Source organism: Antechinus flavipes, chromosome 5 (genome assembly GCF_016432865.1).
Source record: "Antechinus flavipes isolate AdamAnt ecotype Samford, QLD, Australia chromosome 5, AdamAnt_v2, whole genome shotgun sequence".
In the NCBI taxonomy this organism is placed as follows: Eukaryota; Metazoa; Chordata; class Mammalia; order Dasyuromorphia; family Dasyuridae; genus Antechinus; species Antechinus flavipes.
This window is the reverse complement of record NC_067402.1, coordinates 50,195,843-50,222,509: the sequence shown is the minus strand read 5'-3', so window position 1 is coordinate 50,222,509 and position 26,667 is coordinate 50,195,843. Positions and strand designations below refer to the sequence as shown.

At 35.2% G+C, this 26,667-nt stretch overlaps 1 protein-coding gene across 15 annotated transcripts in view; it reads left to right on the top strand.

Moving 5' to 3' along the window:
* The window catches only part of ADAM22 (ADAM metallopeptidase domain 22), a 276,790-nt gene that overhangs the window by 50,049 nt on the left and 200,074 nt on the right, over positions 1-26,667 (top strand). For all 15 annotated transcript variants that reach the window (XM_051961404.1, XM_051961402.1, XM_051961417.1 and 12 more), the window contains one exon: positions 15,066-15,142. In XM_051961404.1, the coding sequence (XP_051817364.1) occupies positions 15,066-15,142 (77 nt within the window). The remainder of the gene's footprint in view (positions 1-15,065; positions 15,143-26,667) is intronic.

The following is a 26,667-nucleotide window of genomic DNA, read 5'->3' as shown; positions in this document are numbered from 1 at the left end:
AGGGGAGTCATTTAAGTCTTCTGAACTCAGGTTCTTGCTCCAGAGAATCTGGGGAGACAGGTTTTTTCTTTTGCTGGCTGACACATGGCATCAATACACCTGGGCTTTCCTGCTGGCACAATAAAGGTAGATGGGTGCAAAACCATGGCTCACCTCATTCACTTTCCTTTTCCAAATCAATTCATTTAGGTGCTAAATCAGAGAGGTTCTTGGGACTTTCTAACCTTACATCAGATAATTAATTATCTGTAACAGAGGGCTTTGATCTTCTCTCAAACACATGGATGGAAAGTTCTTAAACATGGAGTTTGGGAGAAGCAGGCTGTCTGACTTTAATTAGAAGAATATGGTAACTATGACCATAAAGAGTCATCAGTCACCCTATCCTTATCAGGGAGAGGTTATAACATCCTAAGAGGATCTATTTATTGTCAGGGAGCAAGTGCAGGGGAAGGGAAAGGATTCCTTAGGGAATTCTAACGGAGACTTTCAGCACTAAAAAAAGAACCTCAAAAGAGAAAGGGGCCATCAAAGAGAAAAGCAAAAGTTATTTCTATAGTTCTCATGTACCATGGGGGATTCCTCTACAAGAGGAAGTATTCCCCTTGTTACTCAGTTGACAGTTATCTTTGAAGCAATCTCTTGTCCAAGTTGTTGAGAAACAATCAGGATCTGCTAAACCATCCCACCAAGTTGCCATAGTTTATGTCCAGTTCCATGCAAGATATAATAGTCCAGAAAATCGGGTTTCCCCGATCCCCTCCAATAAACATCATGAAAATGTGATTTGAGAAAACTCTGAAAAAAAAAACAACTTAATGTTGGATATAATTATTGTGGCAACTTGGAAGCCTAGCACTCTTTACTAGTAGAGGGAAACAGGAAATACTGTTTCATTATATGTCTGTAAAGACAGTAAGACTTTTTCCCTAATGGCCCCAAACACTGCCATCTCACTAGACTTGGTTCTTGCTGCTCTTCCTCATCTGTTCCCTCTAATTCAACAATGCTTTAGGATAAAGGTTCTCAGCCTTTTTTGTGTCCTAGACCAGTATGGTAAAGCCTATATCAACTCTCTTAGCATGTTTTTAAATACATAAAATTATAAGGAAAATCAATTAATTAAAATATATTGATCAAAATATGTATTTTTAACAGGTGCTGGCACTTCTTGTGTTTAGAGCACCATTTTGGGAACTGTGGGAATAAGAGTAAAAAATAATAAAATCATGACTGCTGGCCTTCAAAAAGTATAGCATGAGAGGTGTTCAAAATTTTATATGTGGCTTGAAGCTGAGCTAAAATTGTTTGACCCCACTTCCTACAACATATCCAAACTAAAATTGGTAGAACTAAGTATCTAACTACAATAAAAACTCTTTGAGCTTTTGGTATCTGGGTAGAATTGAGAAGTGCAATAAAGTTGGAAAAACCAAATGACATTGATCCTGGTATAATCAAATTAATCCTTCTTTAATTATTAAGAACACTAATGTATCTAAAATTCAATCCAAATCAATAAAAGAAGCAGGCTTTTTGGCTAGAGCCAGAGCAAAACATTTGTGGGCCTCAGACAAGGTTTGAAAGCTGTGCTCCTTCCTTCCTCCCACCATTAAAGTGTGAACAGTCTTACAGCTTAAAAATTTAGTAGGATTTTTTTTTTCAATTTAGAGGTAGAGTGCTATAGTAGTATCACAAGAAAATAAGTTACTTATTATGGTTGCAGATTTAATAATGATTGCAATACAGCTTATGTTTTAATGGCTTCAAAGTTATTGATTATATCATCAAAACCAAAGAATTTTATAGCCTTGTACTACAGATGATATTAAATAATTTAATATTATTTTCAGTTATCTCCTTTCACAGGATACAACAATAAATAGGAAAAGTTTTTTTTTAAGTATTTACTGGTCTTCAAATTTGTATAGCTGTCCTGACTCAAACATTTATTAAGTCAAGTCAGCAAGAATTTATTAATAACTACTTACTATGTAGCAGCAGGCACTGTGCTAAGTACGAGTGCTAAGTAGAAAAGCATTAATAGGCATTAATAGCTCTCCAAGGAGCTTGCATTCTAATAGAAGGAACAACTTGCAAGGAACTGTGTACATACAAGTTATACATGGAGTAAATTGGGAGTAATTTCAGAGTGGAGAAAGAAGGGTTAAGGGAATGTTGACGATCAAGAAGAAATATCTCTAGCAGAAAATAGTATTTTAGCTGAATCTTGAAGGAAGCCAGGAGGTGAAGAGGAGTAGAGAGAGAGATCTAGACTTTTTTGGACAGCCAGTGCAAATGCAGGCAGACCAAAAATACGGTGGTATGTGTGAGGAACATCAAGAAGGTCAGTTTTTGCTAAACCATAGAGTAGAGTGGAATAAGGCTGGCTCTCCTCTGTGCCGGGAACTGTGTTGGGCTCCTGGGACACAGATATATTTGAAAGTTTAGATCTTAAGGAACCTAGGTTATATCAGGGGAGATACCAGGTACAAATATAAGTCTATATGAAACAAACAGCAGGCAATTTGGGAGAGGAGGCCGCTCAGCAGCTGTCAAAGTCCACAAGTGTAGCCCTCTGCCAGATGGCCCTCCCCCCAAATTAGTTGAAATTCTTTTTCAGGCAACTGTAAAAGTAAGTTTAAAGTTCTCTATTTCTAAAAATATGCTCATGTATTAAGATGCTAGTTCTTTTTCACAACTAACCTGTGTGTAGCTCTTTGTTTAATTCATCTAATTCAGTTTTTGTGAGTGCGAAAACAGATTCACCGTTGTACTCAACTGTAATATCTCAAATTATCAACACTGGTTGGGTCTCCTGTAGGTGCCATGTTTCCTAAAATTTTTTTGATGAAAGAGAAGAAATGGAAGAAAAATAAGCAACAAAACAAAAGCAACCAAGCAGTGACAAATTGGTTTTGTCTGTTAACAAGTATTTTCACTTAGTATTAAAAGACATTTCCTCAACTCTAACATAAGCTGAAGTGAAATTTTATGAGAAACCTCAATGGAATTTGAAGCTCTATCTGCTTTGACACGCACATATGGAAATAGATGAATTTTTAACATTGCAAACAGTTTAGCTGTGAAATATAACAAGGATCTTGATAGTTGAGACAGAATTTCTTTAGCAACAGAATGCTTCAAATACCAGATCTTCCTATGCTCTATCCACTAAGCCATGCTCTCTCAGGACTTTTCCCAGAAGCTTATTTTGTTCCTGGACTCTGGACCCATATGGGCAGACTTTGACCTCTTAAGCCATCCTGCAGTAGCCTTTGCTTTCTGTTCATACCATCAAAGGGATGGTGGAGATCTGCAGGATTTTCTAATTCTTGTGCAAATTTCTTTCCAAGTCATACTAAGGCAATAAATATTGAACAACAGCTTACTAGCTACCAGGCATTGTGCTAACCACCGAGGATACAAAAAAGGATAAAAACAAAAACAAAAAACAAGTTCCTACCTTCCAACCATTCACAATCTAATGGGAGAGATCATATGCAATTGTTCACATAAGGTATATAAATGAAGGTTAATTTAGAGAGAAGGCTCTGACGTTGAGGGACACTGAGAAAGACTCTGTAGAAAGTGGGATTTTAGCTAAAATTAGCTAGCATTTATAAAGTGCCTATGTGTTAGGGATTCTCACCACAGCCCTACAAGGTAGGTTCTGTTACAATCCTCACTTTAGAGATGAAGAAATTGAAGAAAGCAGAAATGATTTGTCCAAAATTACACAGCTAGTATGTGTCTGAGGTCATATTTCAACTCAGGTCTTCCTGATTTCAAGTTCAAGTGCTCTATTCATTTTACAACCTGGCTAAGATTTGGATGAGGACAGAGAAGAAGAGGAAGAGAATTCTAGATGGCCACTGGAGATGGCCAGTGAAAATTCCTGCAGTGTACTGAATGGTGTGTCTTGTGTTGTGAGAAACAGCAAGGAGCAATGTCACTGGATTTCAGTTGATTTTGTTGGTTGGTTGTTTTCCTTTATTTTTGAAGAAGACCATAGTGACTTCAATAGGTTGGAATCAGGGTACCGTGTATCTGACTGTGGCCAATCAGACCAATATAAGCTCAGAATACTCTACTGCAAGTTGAGCACAAATAGTCTGAATATTTGGAGTGGAGATATCTCTGAATTTGAACATCTGTTATTTCTTTTTTCTTTTCTTTCTTTCTTTTCTTTCTTTTTTTTTTTTTTTTTGAGGCAATTGAGGTTAAGTGACTTGCCCAAGGTCACACAGCTAGGAAGTATTCAGTGTCTGAGGTCAAATTTGAACTCAGGTCCTCCTGACTTCAGGGCTGATGCTCTATCCACTGCACCGACCAGCTCCCCACACATCTCTCATTTCTTTTGAGCTACTGCAATTCTGCTTTACTCCTAGAGTACGATACCTTCTTTGATGTGGGCACGTGAAGGGGAATGTGTTAGAAAACTGAGTAGTTAATAAGGGGTTAGGTTGTGAAAGTTTTAAAAGCCAAACAGAGAATTTTATATTTGATGCTGAAGAAGTAAGCAGCAATTGGAGTTTATGGAAGAATGGGGTGACGTGGTCAGACTTGAGCTTTCTGAAGATCAGTTTGACAGCTGAATGGAAAATAGGCTAGAATGCAGTGACATTTAAAGTCCAACTACAAGTTTAGGTGTTGCAGGTTAATGAGGGATAAGTGCGAAACTCTTTGGCTATTTGTTCACAAAATATTATCAATGTATCCTTGTAATCAAGGAATATTTTTGAAACTTGCAAGTTGTTTTTAGATTAGTTTTTTTATTGTTAGGCATTTTTAAAATTTGTCTCAGTTTTTTTAATTGTACATCTCTGTTAATTTGTTCCCTTAGTTCAGTTTGATTTTAGGTTTTAAGTGTATAAAAAAGTGAAAAAGCTATATGATGAAGAAGATTCGGGGCCGTTGATCATTTCTGGATTTGCTAACATGTATCTAAGTATCACTGAAAACCTTAAACACTGATGTGATTTGTAAATCCAAGGTTTTCATTGCACTTGATTTTGAAGACAAGTATGTTTCTAAATGACCTTTAAGAAAAATGTGTAATGTTTTCATTAACATTTTCCCCAGTGTCTGGGATTTGGGGAGAAAAGGTGACAAATTTTTGTAATATGCTGAAAGATTCATGAGCTGCATTATTCCAAGAAGTTTCATTTAAAGTTATTAGTTTGAGACTATGCTTTGCATGTGGCACAAACCTGGAAAATTCATTTTCCTGTAGAATGCTCACTTGTACTCCATGATATTTACCTGCCAGGTTTGCTGAGCTGGCACAGCCTAGTACTGGCATGTTAACCAGGAATAATTTGTGGAAAATGTATTATACCATTCTACTACCCAATTTTTTAAGTGCATGAATGAAAATGACAAGACTCTCTTTTATAGAGATTCTTCTGCTTATACTAGTGATATATTCTCAATTATTTGATCAATTAGGAGATTCTTGTAATAGTCTTTTTTTAAACATTGGGTTTTTTGGGGGGAGTTCCAAATTTTCTCCCTTACCCCCTCTCCTTCTTGAGATAGTAAGCAGTAGGATATAAGTTATATATGTACAGTCATGTGAAACATATTTATATATTAATAATTTTCTTACAATAGTCTTAAAAGAGATAAGAGACTGAAGCAGAGTGAAGGTTTTGTGAGTGGGCAAAGGAGCACAAATGTTAGTGATGTGAAGATGGGATTGACAAGAACTGACAAATGATTGCATGTGGGAGTGTAAAGGACAAAGACAAATGAAAGACTGGAGTATTTATGAAGGAGTTGCTATGTGCAAAGCACTGTACTATGCACTGAAAATCCAAATGGAAAGTTGAGACAGTCCCTTCTCTTAAGGAGCTCACATTCTAATGGGAGGAGACAACTCAAATGGAAGGTTTCAGCTTCAAATGAGATGGAAAGATCCCATAGTCCTTGAGGGTGCAGCAGCAAAGCAAATGTCATTTTTGACTGATAAAATCCTATCCGTTTTTCATGTTAAACCATTTGATAGAGTCAAGGATTTGGGCAGCCAAGAACTTTCTTTTCTGGGTCTTCGTTAATTGTAACTATAGCCCTTGCAAAAGCCAACCCAGTCAAGTCAACAAGTATTTGTGAAGTACAATTTTGCCAGGCTGGATCTCCACAGGGGTTGCTTCCCGGGATGATGCCCGAGGGCACCGATCTGAAAACATTGTTTTTCCCAAGGCTATTGGAATAATGAAGGATTTCTCCAATTAGGAATCTGAGAGACTGGGAGGTGGTACCCTCAAATGAAATAGTAGGGCTTGATGAAAGACAGATTTAAGGAGAAAGATAAAAGATTGTATTTTGGATGTGCTAAATTTTAGGTTTTGATGGAACATACATGTATAGATTTCTAGATTCTGCAGCCTCTGAACTGTTTTTGTATACAGGGTTTGCTCCTGCCCACCAGGATGCACCTATGCAGTTGGATGGGATCTGAGTCCTTATATGTCATCCAATCACTGAATAAACTAGTAAGCTTCATTCTGGATGGTTTTTGAATTGCCTGTAGGCAGGACTTCATAGGTGCTGTCTAATTTAAGCATTAATATTTGTCCATGATGGAGTATCATTCATGTTTAGTCAACTAGGATTTTCCTCACTTACTGATCTTTCTGAAGTCAATTTTTTGGCTATTGACTTATTCATTATTCTTGATTATTGGATGTTTGGAGGAAATTATTTTTGAAATTAAGAATCATGTATATGTGACAGATAGTGCTTGCCTAGTATTAATTATAAACTGCAAATGGATTTCATTTTTTTTTCCTGGATAGTTTTTGTGTCGGTAGTGGTACATTTCTGTTCTTGCAGATTCTGGATGTCATTTCTGTGTTCTGCATTTGGCATTGGATAAACATTCTGATGCCCCTGTCAACACAATACAAATATCTAGTTATGTAAAAAGGGAAACATTAATGTTGTTTGATTCTGTGATTATTAAAATTTTGACAATTTTATGTGAATACAGTCCATTCCAACTTAGTGTCACTATATTATCATCAGACAACCAAGATGTCTTTTATTGTCATTTTGTCATATTTTATTGTCATTTTCTGTCTTTTGACTCACGATCACTTTACTTTTTGTGACAAGAATGAGGTAGGTGGATAATGCAACATCGTCATATTTTTGGGGCATCCATCAATAGTTGTTGCTTAAAGAAATGGAGATAAGAATGCAAATTGATATTAATGTAGCTTAAAATTATAAATCAGCTTATCTAATAAAGGAAATACACTGCATTCACTGTCAGATTTGTGATATGTGGACTCTGCTGAACTCAAATGAGATCAGTATCTAAAATGCTTTGAAATCCTGATAAAAATATCAGCTATTATTATTAGAATTATTAATCTGACATTAAAATGTAGTCATAGTAGCAAAATTAGTAAAACTTAGCATTAATACATAAGTATTAAAAAGTTTTTTAAAAGTATCTCATTGTAATTACTTCTTCCCTCCTCTCTGCTCAAAACCTGTAGCCCTTTGGTTATAAAAATCTATATTTTAGATTAATTTTATATTATTTATATCACATTATTCTATAATAACATTTTATATTATTTATATATCATTATTCTGTTATTTAAATGCTCATAAAATTGGTTTCCAATCAACTTCATCTCAGAACACTGCCCTTTATAAACTATCCAACAGACTTTACTTTGCCCAATTCTGGGCTCTGTGCATTTCCACCCAGCATCATCTATTTCATTCATAAATTTGTCTCACAGCTCCATGAATTGAGGACTTTCCCTTCTTTATTCGAGTGTCACCTCCCCTCAAAGCCTCCCTTTATTCTAACCCTTATTAAGTTTTCTGATGCTGATTTGAACAGATTTCATCTAGGCACTTATCATATTAAAACTTGTGTTATAATCATTGTCTTAGCTTTCCTTCCAGATTATAAATTCCTTGATGGCCAAGTGATGGTTTTCATCTTCCTTGCACTCACCTAAATGCCTTGTATGTTCTTGATTTGTGTGGTGCTGTTATGTTGAAATGTTGAAATTCTGTTTCTAGGATACTTTTATTTATTTGTTTGTTCATTCATTTATTAGTTCATTCATTCATTCATTCATTTTGGAGTGAGAGGAAATCAGACACAAGTCATTTGCCCTGAGTCACATAGCTAATAAGTTTCTGAAATGAAGTTTGAATTCAGGTCCTTCTGACTCCAGGGCTGGTGCTCTAACCCCTCTGCCATCTGACTTCCACTAGGATACTTTTCTAAGAAACATCCAGTGAGAGAAGATGTTGCCCACAGGACCTCAGGCTGCAAACATTAATTTTAAATGCCATGAAGCAAAACCACCAAATTAAAAACAAAACAAAACAAAACAACCCACAATATAATAGAAATTCTGTAAAAATTTTAAAACTCCAAGGGAAAGGGAGGAGCCCTTTCCCTACATAATCAGCATTCAGTTCTGAGCCATTAAGGCTTTTCCTAGGAGATAGGTTATTAATTTTTTTTCCTTCTAGTTATATATGTTCTAAGAAGTTTCCTGGAATTTCAGCTAAGAATTCCAGATGTTTAAGCAGTAATTTTCAAGTTCTTTAGTTTTTTTCTCATATGGGAAGGAGTGGTTCAATAGGATAAAAATAACAACTACAAACAGCAACAAAAGCAATAATAATAAATAGCTTTTATTTTATGCCTTAATAAGGTTTGCAAAGAGCTTTACATAAATTATCTCATTTGACACTCAAAACAACTATGGGAGGTAGGTGCTATTACTGTTCCTATTTTACCGATGAAGAAACCGAGGCAGGCAGAGGTTAAGTAATTTGACCAGGGTCACACAGCTCTTAAGTGTCTCAGGTCAGTTTTGAACTCAGGTTTTTTTTAATCTAAGGTCAGTGCTTTATCTGTTCCCTACATCACAATTTCCTGTATAATATAGTCTAATATATTAGTATGATATAGTATAATCCAATAGGATTCATGTAAAAATACAACATAAGAAAAACATACTTGTATAATTCCATGGAATTGTGATATCCACATGGATCCCCTCCTCCATTGATATGTTGATAATTTGTGTCATGTTCATATTAATTAAAGGTATTTGGTAGTGGTTGTGGTGGGTGCTTAGCTCAGAGATGAGAAGCTTAAGGATGAAAGCAAGTATAGTTAATTACGGCAGACAAATGATTGAAAACTAATATAATTGAGTTGAGAGACACAGTTTTTTTATGGAAATGATATTTTTCCTGATTACAGATTCTAGTTACATAGAATGGACAAAGATGGATATCATAGGTGGGAGTTTTCATGCAAGAGTATGGGTTAATATTTCCTCTCATTTTATTCTTATCTATAATGTAGTTTTTATTAGCTCCCAACTTAACTTTAATGGGAAAATCTTTGAAGAGAATAAGGTAGGATAAAAGGAAATATTAATTTAAAGGGTCTATTTTTCTTGAGAAACATTGGGAAATCTGTTAAGTATTCAAGGCCTTTCATAATTGGCCCCTTTCTACTTTTTCAAGTCTTGTTATTCCTTATTCTTTCCATGTACTCTATTGTGCACCAATGACCTCCTTCCTGTTCCTCCATATACAACACTTTATATTCCACTTGGAGCATTTTCACTGGCTGCTCCCAATTCTTGGAATGCTCTTCCTCATCTATGCCTTCTGACTTCCCTGGTTCTTTCAAGTCTCAAACAAAGTCTTAATTTCCATAAAGGTTTTTCCCAATCCTCCTTAATCTTAGTGTCTTTTCTATTTCCCCTCAAACTACCTCCAGTTTATTCTGTATATATCTTGTTTGGGGTTGCTAGGTAGTAGAGTGTCTAGAGTAGCTGACTGGAGTCAAGCAAATTCATAGTGTTGAGTTTAAATCTGTCCTCAGACACTTACTAGCTGTGTGACCCTAAGTTACTTAACTCTATTTCAGTTTCCTCTTCTGTAATAATGAACTGAAGAAGGAGATGGCAAAGTGCAATTATAGTTAGATGTAAGAGAAACAAATGAACAAAAATCTTGTTTGTACCTGGTTTGCATTTTGTCCGTCTCATTAGACTAAGAGCACTTTGAAAGAAGGGACTTTATCCTTTCTTCTTTGTATCCCCAACACTCAACATAGTTCCTGGTGTAAAATTGGTACTTAATAAAATGTAGTTGATAAATTTTTGAAAGTGTCCCTCTTCTTTCTTTGCAACTATTCAGTTATGTCTGACTCTTTTTTTAAATTTTTTTATTTTTTTTAATCTTTTATTTTTATTTATTTATTTATTTTTATTGATAGAACGCATGCCAGGGTAATTTTTTACAGCATTATTCCTTGCATTCACTTCTGTTCCGATTTTTCCCCTCCCTCCCTCCACCCCTTCCCCCAGATGGCAAGAGTCCTTTACATGTTGAATGGGTTGCAGTATATCCTAGATACAATATATGTGTGCAGAACCAAACAGTTTTCTTGTTGCACAGGGAGAATTGAATTCAGAAGGTACAAATAACCCGGGAAGAAAAACATAAATGCAAGCAGTTTATATTCATTTCCAGTGTTCTTTCTCTGGGTGTAGCTGCTTCTGTCCATCTTTGATCAATTAAGGCTCTCTTTATCAAAGAGGTCCACTTCCATCAGAATACATCCTCAAACAGTATCGTTGTTGAGATATATAATGATCTCCTGGTTCTGCTCATTTCACTCAGCATCAGTTCATGTAAGTCTTGCCAGTCCTCTCTGTATTCATCCTGCTGGTCGTTCCTTACAGAACAATAATATTCCATAACGTTCATATACCACAATTTACTCAACCATTCTCCAATTGATGGACATTCTTTCATTTTCCAGCTTCTAGCCACTACAAACAGGGCTGCCACAAACATTTTGGCACATACAGGTCCCTTTCCTTTCTTTAGTATCTCTTTGGGGTATAAGCCCACTAGAAACACTGCTGGATCAAAGGGTATGCACAGCTTGATAACTTTTTGAGCATAATTCCACATTGCTCTCCAGAATGGCTGGATGTGTTCACAATTCCACCAACAATGTATCAGTGTCCCTGTTTTCCCACATCCCCTCCAACATTCCCCATTATCTTTCCCTGTCATTCTAGCCAATCTGACAGGTTTGTAGTGGTATCTCAGAGTTGTCTTAATTTGCATTTCTCTGATTAATAATGATTTGGAGCATATTTTCATATGTCTATAAATAGTTTCAATTTCTTCATCTGAGAATTGTCTGTTCATATCCTTTGACCATTTATCAATTGGAGAATGGTTTGATTTCTTATAGATTAGGGTCAATTCTCTATATATTTTGGAAATGAGGCCTTTATCAGAACCTTTGATTGTAAAAATGTTTTCCCAGTTTATTGTTTCCCTTCTAATCTTGTTTGCATTTGTTTTGTTTGTACAAAAACTTTTCAATTTGATATAATCAAAATTTTCTATGTTGTGGTCAATAGTGATCTCTAGTTCTTCTTTGGTCATAAATTCCTCCCTCTTCCACAGGTCTGAGAGGTAAACTATCCTATGCTCTTCCAATTTATTTATCATCTCATTCTTTATGCCTAGATCATGAACCCATTTTGACCTTATCTTGGTGTACGGTGTTAAGTGTGGGTCAATGCCTAGTTTCTGCCATACTGATTTCCAATTTTCCCAGCAATTTTTGTCAAATAATGCATTCTTATCCCAGAAACTGGTGTCTTTGGGTTTGTCAAACACTATATTATTAAAGTTATTGGCTGTTTTGTCCTTTGAACCTAACCTATTCCATTGATCAACTAGTCTATTTCTTAGCCAATACCAGATGATTTTAGTAACTGCTGCTTTATAATATAATTTTAGATCTGGTACAGCTAGGCCACCTTCATTTGATTTTTTTTTTCATTAATTCCCTTGAAATTCTTGACCTTTTGTTTTTCCATATGAACTTTGTTGTTATTTTTTCTAATTCATCAAAGTAGTTTTTTGGGAGTCTGATTGGTATAGCGCTAAATAAGTAGATTAATTTAGGTAGTATTGTCATCTTTATTATATTTGCTCGCCCAATCCAAGAGCATTTAATATTTTTCCAATTGGTTAGATCAGACTTAATTTGTGTGGAAAGTGTTTTGTAGTTTTGCTCATAAAGTTTCTAATTTTCCCTTGGCAGATAGATTCCTAAATATTTTATACAATCAGTAATTACTTTAAATGGAATTTCTTTTTGTATCTCTAACTGTTAGGTTTTGTTAGTGATATATAAGAATGCTGATGACTTATGTGGGTTTATTTTATATCCTGCAACTTTGCTGAAGGTGTAGATTGTTTCTAATAACTTTTTGGTAGAATCTCTGGGGTTTTCTAGGTATACCATCATATCATCAGCAAAGAGTGATAATTTGGTTTCCTCAATGCCTATTCTTATTCCTTTAATCTCTTTCTCAACTCTTATTGCCAAAGCTAGCATTTCTAATACAATATTAAATAGTAACGGTGATAGCGGGCAACCTTGTTTTACTCCTGATCTTATTGGGAATGGTTGCAGTTTGTTCCCATTACATATGATGCTTACTGCTGGTTTTAAATAGATGCTACTGATTATTTTAAGGAAAAGTCCATTTATTCCTATACTCTCAAGAGTTTTTAATAGGAATGGATGTTGGATTTTATCAAATGCTTTTTCTGCATCTATTGAGATGATCATATGGTTTTTGTTAATTTGATTATTAATATGGCCAATTATATTGATAGTTTTCCTAATATTGAACTAGCCCTGCATTCCTGGTATAAATCCTACTTGATCATGATGTATTATCCTGGTGATGATTTTCTGTAGTCTTTTTGCTAATATCTTATTTAAGATTTTAGCATCAATATTCATTAGGGAGATTGGTCTATAATTTTCTTTCTCTGTTTTCAACCTACCTGGTTTAGGTATCAGTACCATGTCTGTGTCATAAAAGGAATTTGGTAGGACTCCTTCATTCCCTATTTTTTTCAAATAGTTTATAAAGCATTGGGGCTAATTGATCTTTGAATGTTTGGTAGAATTCACATGTAAATCCATCTGGTCCTGGGGATTTTTTTTTAGGGAGTTGATTAATAGCTTGTTCTATTTCTTTTTCTGAAATGGGACTATTTAAGCAATTTACTTCCTCCTCTGATAATCTGGGAAGCCTATATTTTTGGAGGTAGTCATCCATTTCACTTAGGTTATCAAATTTATTGGCATAAAGTTGGGCAAAGTAACCCCTTATTATTTCTTTAATTTCCTCTTCATCAGTGGTAAGTTCTCCTTTTTCATTTTTAAGACTGCCAATTTGATTTCCCTCTCTCATTTTTCTAATCAGATTTACCAAAGGTTTATCAATTTTGTTGGTTTTTTTCATAAAACCAACTCTTAGTTTTATTTATTAGTTCAATAGTTTTTTTACTTTCTATATTATTAATTTCTCCTTTTAATTTTAGAATTTCAAGTTTAGTAATTGATTGGGGGTTTTTAATTTGGTCTTTTTCTAACTTTTTAAGTTCCAGGCCCAATTCATTGATCTTCTCTTTTTCTATTTTATTCAAGTAAGCCTCTAAGGATATAAAATTTCCCCTTATTACTGCTTTGGCTGCATCCCATAAATTTTGATATGATGTCTCATTGTTGTCATTATCTTGAGTGAAATTATTAATTGTGTCTATAATTTGCTGTTTCACCCAATCATTCTTTAAGATGAGATTATTTAGTTTCCAATTACTTTTTGGTCTATTTACACCTAACTTTTTGTTAAATGTAGTTTTTATTGCGTTGTGATCTGAAAAAATAGCATTTACTATTTCTGCCTTCCTGTATTTAATTTTGAGGTCTTTATGTCCTAATATATGGTCAATTTTTGTGTAGGTTCCATGAACTGCTGAGAAGAAAGTATACTCCTTTCTGTCACCATTCAGTTTTCTCCAGAAATCTATCATACCTAATTTTTCTAATATTCTATTTACCTCTTTAAGTTCTTTCTTATTTGTTTTGTGATTTGATTTATCTAAATCTGAGAGTGCAAGATTGAGATCTCCCACTATTATAGTTTTGCTGTCTATTTCTTCTCACAACTCTCTTAGCTTCTCTTTAAGGAAGTTAGATGCAATACCACTTGGTGCATATATGTTTAATACTGATATTGCTTCATTCTCTATAATACCCTTAAGCAAGATATAGTTTCCTTCCTTATCTCTTTTAATTAGATCAATCTTTGCTTTTGCTTGATCTGAGATAAGGATGGCTACCCCTGGTTTTTTTACTTCACCTGAAGCATAATAGATTCTGCTCCAGCCTTTTACCTTTAGTCTGTATGTATCTTCCTGTTTTAAATGTGTTTCCTGTAAACAACAGATTGTAGGGTTCTGACTTTTGATCCAGTCTGCTATCCGCCTCCTCTTTATGGGAGAGTTCATCCCATTCACATTTGCGGTTAAAATAACCAATTCTGCATTTCCTGCCATCCTAATATCCCTAGATTATGCTTTTCTTTTTCTTGCCCTCCTTCCCTTCTTCCCTATTGGTCCCACTAACGTTGCACAGCTCTCCCTCTTTAGTATCCCTCCCTCCTCCCTTGGAATCCCTTCCCCTTTCTTGTACCCTTCCCTTATTACTCTTTTTCCTTCTCCCTTTTCCTCTCCCACTTTTTAATGAAGTGAGAGAAGAATCTGTCTGACTATTAAAACCCCATTTGGGGTTTTCTTGACAAAGATATTAGAGTGATCTACCATTTCCTTCTCCAACTCATTTTTACAGATGAGGAAATTGAGTCAAACACCATTAAGTGACTTGCTCAGGGCCACCATACTGGAGAACAGATTTGAATTCAGGAAGATGAGTCTTTCTGATTCCCAGCCTAATGCTCTTTCCACTGAATCACCTACTAAGGGAACAATTTTGACACTACGAAAAAGTCAACTTGTTTTAGTTCTGTGTTGTTTAAGGATCACATTGAATTGTTCTACTCATCAGAATACTTTTAAAAGACAATGATCATATGAATGCTTCTTAGTTGATTAAATGTTTTTCTACTGTGGTTACCTAGTAAATAACTCTTGTCTTTTTAATATTGCAGAATACTCATGTTGACCAGGCGAGCTTCCAAGTTGATGCTTTTGGATCAACTTTCATCCTCGATGTTGTACTTAACCAGTAAGTATTTTGCCATCTGGGAATGGTATTTTATGATCACACTAAATTAACCACCTGACTTTTTTGTTGTTAAATTGCACGTTCTAAATATTCCTCTTAATTTTCTTCATTATTAAGACCTCAAATTCCCATTATCAGTTCCATGAAGTCAAGGGTAATATTTTATGTGGTTTTGTCACCCATGATGACTTTGTAGATGAATGAATAGCTCTTGAATAAGCTTGAATTGAAAGGTTAATATAAAGAAATGAATGCTGGAAGCTGGTCAGATATAATGTAATTGAGGATTAGAACCATAACTTGTGATTTCATTGTTAAAGAAAACCTCTCTAAATGCAGGTTCTTCTTTGTAACTTGTGGTCTTTGTGGTAAAAGTTAAGAAATTCACTAGGATCACAGAGCCAGTGTATGTCAAAAAGAAATGAGACTTGAACCTGGGGCTTCTGGTTCTAGAGCTAAGTCAATATAGGTGAGATTAGAACATAATTTAACATTATAAAATTACAAGACGAGAGTCATTTCAATTTTTGAGCTTGTTATCTCAAGTCCTAAGGGATATAGATGATATATATGTCTTTATATGTGTGAAAAATCTTATCTAAACTTTGCATTTCCCTCAGTGCCTTGAATGAGGTCCTGCAGGGAGAAGAGCCTTTTATAAATGTTTGATGTTATTTGTATTACCCAAATTTTATGATGTTACACTTCTGGTTTCTGGGTTGAGCTCCGATCAATTCTATGCTCTTCAGAGAAATGTATGAAGAGCTATTGCAGGAAAACAAAGGAGGAAATGAAAGCACAAACCAAAGTCTAATGGTCATAATTATGAGAACCCCTTTGATGAGACAGTCATTACTGTAGAAATATTGACATTACAACAAATATGGAGGAAAATTATAGTTGAAATTGATGTTGACAGGATTGAGAAAGATGAAAAGCATATTGTTCTTTGAAGATGGAACTATGCTAGATTCATGCTTATCCTCTATGGCAAATGGCTCCTTACTTTGATTATAATAGCAATTGTGATTCAGTAAATATATTTTTCTTCACTTAGATGGAACATTTTGTACTTTGGTTTTATGTTGGTTAAAAACCAAAAAGGTGAAATGTCTACCATATTTCTTAATAGGGGCTTCCAGTGAAGTGCTGTTAGTGCTCATAAATTCTTAAAGGGAGGCAGATTAGACTAAAATTCATATTTGTAGATGGACTCCACTTACACATGGACCCTTTCATACTGGAGTGGAAAGGAACCAGTAAGTAACATTTTTTATTAAAAATCTATTTAAGAAATAAAGTTGATTTATAACCAAAAGACTCACAAAAAGAATTATAATATTAAGAGTTTCAATTTTAAGTAACTTCCATAGGTGGCAGATGTAGGGTAGAGAAACGTAAAGAAGTATGATTGGTACAGCTTCCATTAACATAATGAGGAAAATGACAAAACCACAACATCTAACACTTAATAGGGTTACACATATAGTTATGCAGTGTCAAAGGTAGAAAAAAATAAAAGCATATGATGACCTAAAAACAGCAGCAATAATGATAATAATTGATTATATTTATATAATACTTTAAGACTTGGATTGAATTGTCTTATTTGACTTCTCATAATAGTTCTATAGGTGAGTAAGGGGTATTAGATAATATGAAACAAAGAAATTAGGCAAAGGACAACATTCATGGAGACAATCTGACACTGTGGAAAAGAGCTTTGACTTGGGAGGCAAAGGTTAACTCTAGATTCACATCCTGACTCTGAGATTTTCTACTTGTCTGATCTTGACACAACCTCTTGGGAGTCGCAGCCTCCCAGGGTTTGATTTCATCATTTGTAAAACAAACCCTTCTAGCTAGTGACATGGGATCCTGGTGTTTTCTTGCCCTACCTAGTCTTGACTGAGATATCCAAGCTGCATTCATTTTTTGTCCTAAATTATTTTCCTAAATATAATTGAGAAATACAAAATAAAAGTGCTTCCTTTAAGATTTCATTATATTTTCACAAAATGTCAAAGAATAGATATACAATTAAACTTGAAAACTTCCACTTATGTCAAATTCTAGGGTCTCATTTATTTTGACATGGAGGTGAGATTGAGGGTCTTGAAGTCTGCACCATTGGAATGAAATCCCTAAATTGGGACAAGTTTGAGTCCATCATTGGGCTGTTTATCGTTTTAGGACTAACCTAGGCAACAGCCGGAAGCTTGGAGATCAAATGATAAATTATTTTTAACCAGACCAGTTTATGAATTTGTATCCCGAAGCACAGAAGGGTTGTAATCTTTACATATGGAAAGAGTGCATTCCCTGATAAAATCAGAGGTCCCTAAAGTATTAAAGAATTTTCTTAATTCTTAATTTTCTTAATCTAAATAATTCATAATTGTATGGTCATTTTGTAAATCCAGTGACTAGCTGTTCTAGAAATCAGAGGTGATGAAATATACTAGAAAGCAGACCAAACTGTTTGCAAATGGTCAATCCAATCTTGCTTTTCTTCTTTTATGCAAAATCATTGTTTCTTCACCAGATCCATTATGGCTCCTGGGATTTTCCACTTGGTGGAAAAGAATTCATTCTTATATTCAGGATAGGGACCTTAATATGTGATTTCACTGGCTTAGAGAACTCCCTCTACTGATGTAGGGCAGTACTTTTTCTGCAACATAACATTTGAAAGTTGTATAGAGTTAACAGAAGTTTCTTGTCTCTATTTCCCAGGGTGACAAGAGTCAGTTTGTCATAAATGGGATTTGACTTCAGCACTTCTGGGTTCTAAGATCAGCTTTAGACCCTATGTCATCAGTCTTTTTCATAATGTACTTAAAAATGGGAGAATTATTGTCTAGTCCCCAGATCATGAATGTTTTCTTTCTAAAAATGTTTTTGTAAGTTAATCATTTGTCCTGTAAGAAAAGCAGTGTCTACTCTGCCTAGTAGATAGAGAGCCCACCTTGGGATCTGCCTGAACTGAGTTGACAATCCACCTCTGATACATATTAGTGGTGTCCCTCAGAGTGAGAAAGCCTCTTGATGATCCAGGTTCCTCTTTAAGTTCACAGAGTAGGTACCTATTTTGATTTTATCTGTGAGAGTTCCCTCAATCAATGAAATCACAAGTCTGATCCAAAGAAAAAGGGGGAAATAATAACCAACTATTCCCATAACAACAAAAAAAGTTTTTCTTTCATTTTCTGACTCCTCCTTTGACCTTCTTCTTTTAATACCTTCATTCTTCCCAGTAATTTTCCAGAGTGGAAGCCCAGAGTAGAATTCAAACATGGTGGGAATTTGCAGGTCTTGTTTTCAGGTGCTAGATGAGAAGAGTTTTATAGGAGGTTAGATAGAAGAGGAGCAGAATCAGATAAAGCTCTGGGAATATATCAAACTATTTGCAAATGGGCAATTCCAATCTTGCTTTCCTTCTATTATGCAAAATCTTTTTTTCCCCCACCAGGCCATTATGATTCCTGGAGCAAAATAAGAAGAGGTAATTTTCAAAGAAGTCTGGGGAAGGGGTCTTGGATTCACTGGCTATACTTGGACTACAGAAGAGTCCCAGGATGGCCATGAAGAATCTATGTAATTGGCCCAAGGTGATGATTATGATGGTAATAAAAAACCCAAGTAATCATCACACCAATGTTTATAATAATTTAATGATGCCGATGATGGGACAGTAAGCCACAATAAATCTCTCACCATAGGTAGTAAATAGAATCACTTTTCTTCAGATCCCAAAGAAACTTTAGAGAGCATATGTGCATAACTACCTCATTAAATAAATGAGAAAACTAAAACCCAGAAAGGTTGTTTGTAATTGTGTGCCTACATCCAAACGATTGTGGTGAAAATCTATTTATTCATTAAAATACCTATTTTACTTAGCATTTATGTGAAACTTAAAGGTTTGTAAAGCACTTTATGCATATCTCATTTGATCTGCACAACAACTTTATGAAATGGATACTACTAGTTTGCTCATTTTACCACTAGGGAAATTGAAATTAGATAAAAGTTCAGTGACTTGCCCAAGATCCCTTAGCTAGCAAAAATACAATCCTCCTGATTCCAAGTCCAGCCATCTATCCTTTGATCCACTTAGCTGTATCTAGATGTGGAGTTCTTAAACCTTTTTATGTTGTGGATTCCTTTAGTAGTTTGGTGGAGCCTATGGGTTCCTTATAATAATGTTTGTAAAGTTGAAGGAAATGGCAAATTTCAATTAGGGATAGTGAAAAATGAGGATGGGGGGAGAGAGAGAGAGAGAGAGAGAGAGAGAGAGAGAGAGAGAGAGAGAGAGAGAGAGAGAGAGAGAGAGAGAGAGAGAGAGAGAGAGAGAGAGAGAGAGAGAGAGAGAGAGAGAAGAGAGAGAGAGAGAGAAGAAAAGGAAAAGAAAGTAAGGGAAAGGAAAAACATTTTTAAAAAGAAAAAAAGATGAAATGTTTTTATATGCAAGTTCATGGACCCACTGAAATCTATCTGTGGACTCCCAGTTTAAACCCCTCTGCTCTAAATATTAATAGTTAAACTATCTACTATGTTCTAACAGGGGAAATATATCACAAGAATGAATGGATCAGTTCCCATGGAGCTGGGCATATATTCTGACTCCTTTGTGTGGGGCATGTGCTCTGGACATTTGTTAGAGGATATGTTCAACCCCCAATATATGTTCCACATGCATCCCTTGCTTTAGTCCATCCCTAGTACTTAAAAGAATGTAAATGAGTTCTCTGTTTTTTAAATTGACATATGATATTCACACATTAGAAATTAAGTAAAATGAAAGTTCACATATGACTAGCTTCTTAATAAGCTACATTAATTCCAAGAAGTGAATAGTTGTAAATAATCAAAGAGGTTGGTCAGAGAAGCTTGGGAGCTAGTGAGATTTGAAGGATAGGTATAATTTGGATAAGTAGAAGCAAAAGGGTTTTAAGCATTGAAGGGGAAAATGACTTGTTTTGGGAATAAACCTATGATGATGAGAAGACCAACTTTAAAAAATATATATATTTTATTTCTTTCCCTAATTTGATCAGCTTACCTATAGGAGAAGTTACATGTAATTGGAGAAAATAGTGACTATGTAGGTCAAGGAACAAAATTAGATTAGAGGTGAAGACCCTGAATGACATCCTGAGAAACTTGAGTTTTATTTTCTAGGCACTGGGAAGTCACTGGAGATTTTAAAATTGCAAATGCCAAATTTCTTCCATTGAGTTAGGAGGAGAAACACTAATAAGTACATCTGCCTTTGAAATTGGCATTTCAGTGTCTATACACTTGTGACATTTAAGCAAACTTGAAGTGATGCTGGGATATTCAGAATTGATTTCCACATTCATTAGTATGTGGAAGCATCCATCAGGTAAATAGTCTTTTAATCCCTTAATGTCTATTTTTATGCAGTGCCTAACACAGTGTTTTGTACAGAGGGGTGAGGACTGAGCCTATGATTTCAACAGGAAAATCCCAGTACCAATACAAATTAGAACCTTATCTTGGTTGAGGAGAGTAGTCTTGGAGAATTGCCTAGAGGTGATGAATGTGCCAGGGTCATGCAGCCAGTATGTGTTAGAAGTAAGACTTGTCCTTAGTTCATCCTGGCTTCAAAGCTGGATTGACTGATTGCAGACAGTTGGCATTCACACGTTTACTAAATTGAATTAGCCACTATAATTATTGTGGGACAGAAAGCTAGCCTTTCTAGATCCCAATGGTAAATTATTTTCTAAATAGTATTAAATACTTCCAGTCTTTTTTTAGCATGAGAAGAGAAAGGTAATGAACAAAAGAAAAATAAGTAAACTTAAGGAGACAGTGTTTCTATAAAAATATGTCAGTAAATTTTTCTTTTTAAAATTTTCTCTTGGTCTTGATATCAATGCTAATTGGCCCACTAAGAGAAAATACTTGGAGATGTCAAGAATCTGATTTTCACCATTTAGTTCCCTCCCTCTATAGATACAGATACAGACTTAACAAACTTTTTGAGTAGCCAAGCCAAAATTTATCCCCTTGTATCCACCTGATGCTGAATCTTTCCTTGGCTGAGCTGATCTTTCAACAATAGACATATAGTTACTCATTGCACTTGTGCCCATAATTTTAGTAGAGTCTTCCAGGGCATGAAATTTTCTTGCTTAGCCTTTGAGAACCCAAGGTCCTTTCCATATTATCTTGGGGCTTCAGAGAACTTCAGTGAAGAATCAGCATGTGAACCAAACATTAGATTATGTCTTGGCTTCCAGAATAGGGATGCTACTAAAATAGCTCCTGAAATCTCCACGCCCCAGGGTCTTAGATCTCTTTACACCAACAAATAATGAGCAAAGTTTGTAGGAATGTCATATTTGGAAGGACTTGCTGATTGTATTTGTTTCAGGAGCCAGCGAACAAGACACTTGCATGTATAAGGGATATTGAGACATGAATACTTTTTATTTGCTACATTTTTACCTGGGAGAATTTTCATCCAATGTTATTTTTCATACTTTTCTCAGTTTTTACCTTTCTAAATGGTAATGTAATTCTCACCGTACAAAAAATTCCCAGAGGTGACTATAGCCTTTGAGTGTAGTAATAAAATGAAATTTGAGGTGTTAATTAACATTCCAACAAATCTTTCACCAAATCTGCCAACAGTTAACTCAGTAAATTTATTTTATGTCATCTCTTGAAGATCATAAGAAGAGAGATGTAGAATTGTAAAGAGTTTCCAATTAGTCGGGCAGCTAGGTCTTTGGGTGAATTGACTACTAGACCTGAGATCAGGAAGACCTAAGTTCAAATATGACATCAAATACTAACCAGTTATGTAACTCACAGAAAGTCACTTAAGCTCTGTTTTCTCAACTGTAAAATTGGGATGATAATAGCACCTATTTCCCAGGGTGGTTGTGAGAATCAAATGAAATAGTAATTGTAAAGTTCTTAGCCTAAGACATGGCTTATAGTAAACATCATATAAAATTTGGCTATTATTATTATCATCAAATGAGACAGTATTTATAAAGTGCTTAACATAGTGCCTGGCCCACAGTAGGAGCCTAATAAATGCTTCCACCCCCGCCTTTGCAGATAGATAACTAGTCTATTAATTTGTTGATGAGGAAAGTGAATATCAGTGAAGTTAAGTCCAAATTCATACAGATAGTGTATCAGTTGCCTACCATTTGTATGACCTTGGATGAATCATTTAACCTTACCAAGAATCACTTTTCTTATTAATTGTGTGATATCACGATTTAGAATTGTCTGTAGCCAATACAAATACCTATTAGAAAAGAAGCAAATGTGTAATTATTTTGTGCTTTCAAAAACAAAGTGGAAAGATAAGTTAATTTAGATCCCATAAATTGAAATTGATGAGAAAAGTCTTTGGGTGATCAGGTATCATGGGACCACAGTAGAAGCTATGAAGAGGTTATTCTTCATAGCTTATATTTTAGTATAGATAGATATTAAGTTAATTCATCTGAGATTTTTTTAAAATCAAAGTACTAAATGCTTTAAATGTAGTTCATGAGAGATTATAGTAGATTAAAAATAAAGCCATCTGTTTGGCTGAGATCAAACATGGCGCCTGCCTTGACAGTTTCCCTTGCCTTGGTAGGAAGAAGTAATCAGAGAAATTGGCTGTGACTTTCCATAATAAATTGAAAGCCTGTCTCTGATAGCAGAGTATTGGAGGGAACACAGGCACCAGAGACAGGTCAGAAAAAAATTACTACCCATGCGACTTTGGACAAGTTACTATACTTATTAAATAGTGATGGGTTAAAAGAGGAAACTATAAAAAGACTAGAAGACTCCATGAAAGGTTATGATGGTACAGATGCTACCTATCAAAATCTGTGGGATCAGAGCCAAAGCAGCACTTAGATACAAAGCCACAGCTTTGAAAGCAGTCTTTACAGGAATTCTAGAGATGGAATTTCCTCATTTATAAAAAGATGGACAAGATCTCTTCTAAACTCCTTTCCTGTTCCATGGTCTTGTTATGGTATAGAGCCTATGAACTACAGGAAAGTCATTTCAATTCTGTGAGCCTCAGTCTCTTTATCTGTAAAATAGGGATAATTCTACTTCTATTACCTGCTGACTAAAGTTGTTTTGCTTTATAAACTTTGAAGCACTATGGAGATAGGATTCATTATTATTATACAGATTTATCTTGCTCTAAGAAAACCATTTGTACTCAAATAAAAAGTATTAAAACATATTTCGAGATAGTTTTATATATTACAAAATACTCATTTTGCAAAATTATTTGATTCTCTTTAAATTGAGATTTTTTTAAAAAATCAATTTCTTAATCTTTCATTTAAATACAACTTTTTAGGAATACATTTATTGCATTTTAAAATGAGGCATACCTATATGAGAGGCAGTGCCACATTTGAAATCAAAACATTTGGAATTAAAGGATTCACAATTCACAGTTATTCCTTGTGCGACCTCGGGCAAGACACTACAATTGTATTAATAATCAAAGATCATAATTGGATCTGAAAAGAACCTCAAAGATCTTCTAAGATCTTCAGCATCTTCATGAGATTCTGGTATATACCTATGCCCAAGATTATACAGATAGCTTCAAAGACAGAATTTGAATCCAAGTCCTTAACTTCCAGAGTCAGTTGTCTTTTTTGTTATATCTACATCTCTGCAGATTCTCCTCTTTTGTTCTTTCAAGGATAGTCACAGGGTATAACAATAATATGGACAATCTATATAAAGCAATGGGCAAGAAGTTCTGGGTCTCTTTCCTTATATCTGTTGGTTCAGGAATTCCTTGTGTGGGTGAGAGGCAGATAGACTCATCAGAACTATAAGCAGCAGCTGCTTGCTTCTCTCGCTCTGTGTTAACTTTCTAATTGTGAGAATACACATTTTCTGAAATTTACTTTTTTGAAATCCAGAAAAATTCCTAATATTTGACAGGTCTGTGACCCAGGCAAAGAATTGTTATTTTGGTATGTTGTTGTCAGAGTCTGGAATCTTAGAATTATATAGAAAACCTGAAGGTGATCTCATCTCCATATGGAAACCTACCTAAAACCATCCCAAGCTGTTTTGATTTTGAGATAATATTTTCTTTTCAAAAATCCAAAAGAGAGGAGAAACTAATAATGCTCTAATCCATTTTTCTGGGAACAACCTTCATCTTTAAAACAACTTTCATTTTTATTAGGAATTTAAACAAAGGACAAAAAGAGGAGTAAATATGAAACCATGAACTTCTGCACAGTTTGTTTTTAAAAGGGTATTAAGTTTAACAGAGTACTAATAAAATGCCTTTTTGAACTTCTGAAGTGAGAACCTTCCTTAAGAAAATGTATATAGAGTTTACTGTGAGCTGCTTCTCTGAACTCAGAACTATGTTTCTCTTTGGTTTCATTGTTAATGGAAATAGAGAACGACAGATACACTTTCTCTATATAGTAACACTCTGCATATTTAAAGATTATTCTTAAGTCTCTTTGATCTCCTTGCCAATTTTTGCTGCTGAAATTCCTTTATACTCTTCTAAAATTATAGAATGATTGAATGGTACACCTGGAAGGGACATTAGAGACCATCTAGTCTGATTGTTATTTTACAGATGAGGAAACAGACCCAAAGCAATTAAGTGACTTACTCCTTGAGGCAGAGAAAGTGTCTTAAGGGACACCCACAATTAGCAGACATGAAATGAATGACAATTCAGCAAAAGAGACTGAGAAGCGGCATTCCAACAGATGGGTGGCAAACCTGAATAGAGTTATGTCATGAAAATCTAAAAAAGGGATTGTATCCAGAAGGAGATGTTTATCAATAATGCCAAAAGCTGTAGAGAGGTCAAGAAGGCTGAGCAAGGAGAAAAGGCATTAGAACAGTCAACTAAGAGATCACTGGGGAGTTTGGAGATGGCTGTTTCTGTGGAATAATCAGATGGGAAGACATATTGCAGACATTTTACAAACAAGTGAGAGAAAGAAATGAAGGCACCTAATGTAGATGGATTTCCACAGCAGTTTAGTCAAGAAGGGGATAAGATCTCGAATGACAGTGGGTGGCTATGGTAGGATCTAGTTAAGATCTTTTTTAAGGATGGGGAGACAAGGGGCATGCTTACAGACAGCAGGGAAGGACCAGTAGATAAGGAAAGCATGAAGAAAATAGAGATTGGGAATGACAGAAGGGACAAGAGGAAGGGATCAAGGTTATGTGTAGAGGAAGAGATCTTGACAATGGAATAAGCATCTCTTTATTCAAAATCAGGGTTACAGGGGGAAGTGGGGAGGGCTGATATTGGATATATATGAGATGAGGAAACAAGGGGAAAAGTCTTGATTTTATTAAGTTAAAGTGAGGTGAGGAGGATGGAATGGTGTGGGAGGCTTGAGAGGAGAAGAAAAGGTATGAAGCAACCACTAGGGAGAGCCTAGGGAACCTATTAGAAAGGAAGAGTAGGATTGCTTTGCTCTAGTGAGGTCCCTGTTGGGATTAGCTAGCATAAAGCTATAGTGGACCCAAGGCAGCTTGCTTTCCATTACAACACCCTTTTAATACATGGTATTTTCCAACTCTGTAATCATTTTGTGGGACTCCCTGACTTTCATAATATAATCTACATGTTTGATATTATACCTTGTAGAAATAAGATCAGTTTTATAAAGGTATGATTAATGATGCAAAACAAAAGTGTAAGTTCACCATTCATGCATGACTATTACTTCTATTGCCACTACTAGTACCATTACTACTACTACACTACTACTATTACTACAAAGAAAGAGGAGAAGGAAAAAGAGGAGAAAGAAGAGAAGAAGGAAGAGAAGAGGAAGAGGAGGAGGAAGAGGAAAATAAGGAGAAGAAGAAAAAAGAAAAAGAAGGAGGAGAAGGAAAACAGGATGAGGAGGAAGAAGAGACGGGGAGGAAGAGAAGAAGCAGGAAGAAGAGGAGGAGCAGGAAGAAGCAGGAGAAAGGAAGAGGAGAAAAAAAGAGGAGGCAGGAAGAAAAGTAAAACGGGTGGAAGAAGAGGAGAGGAAAAAAATAACATTGAGCACTTTTGGGTTTATAGACTGTTTTTCATATATCATGTAATTTGAGCCTATTAACTACCCTATGTGGTAAATACTACAGATATCTTCATATTATGGATGAGAGATTAAATGACTTGCTTTGGGTCCCTTAAGTATTTAAAGAAAGATTTAAATCCAGGTGTTTCTGATTTCAGGCCCAGAACTCTATCTTACCGTAGGTCCAATAAGCTCTGAGGATCCTTCTTTCAACTCCCACTCTGATTTTTCTTGCCAAGTTGAGTTCCCAGAGCTAGCCTGGTTATGTTTTCCCTTCAGGATTCTTGGGTAGCTCTGAGGCATTTGAGTGGTTCCCTAAAGCCATTTGGTTAAGCCCTCTATAGTGTGCTTTTTTTACCCAAGATTATTTGTTGAGAATTATTGGATCAGCTTTAAATACTTTTTTTTTCAGAAGCAGTATTTACTACAGTGGTACAG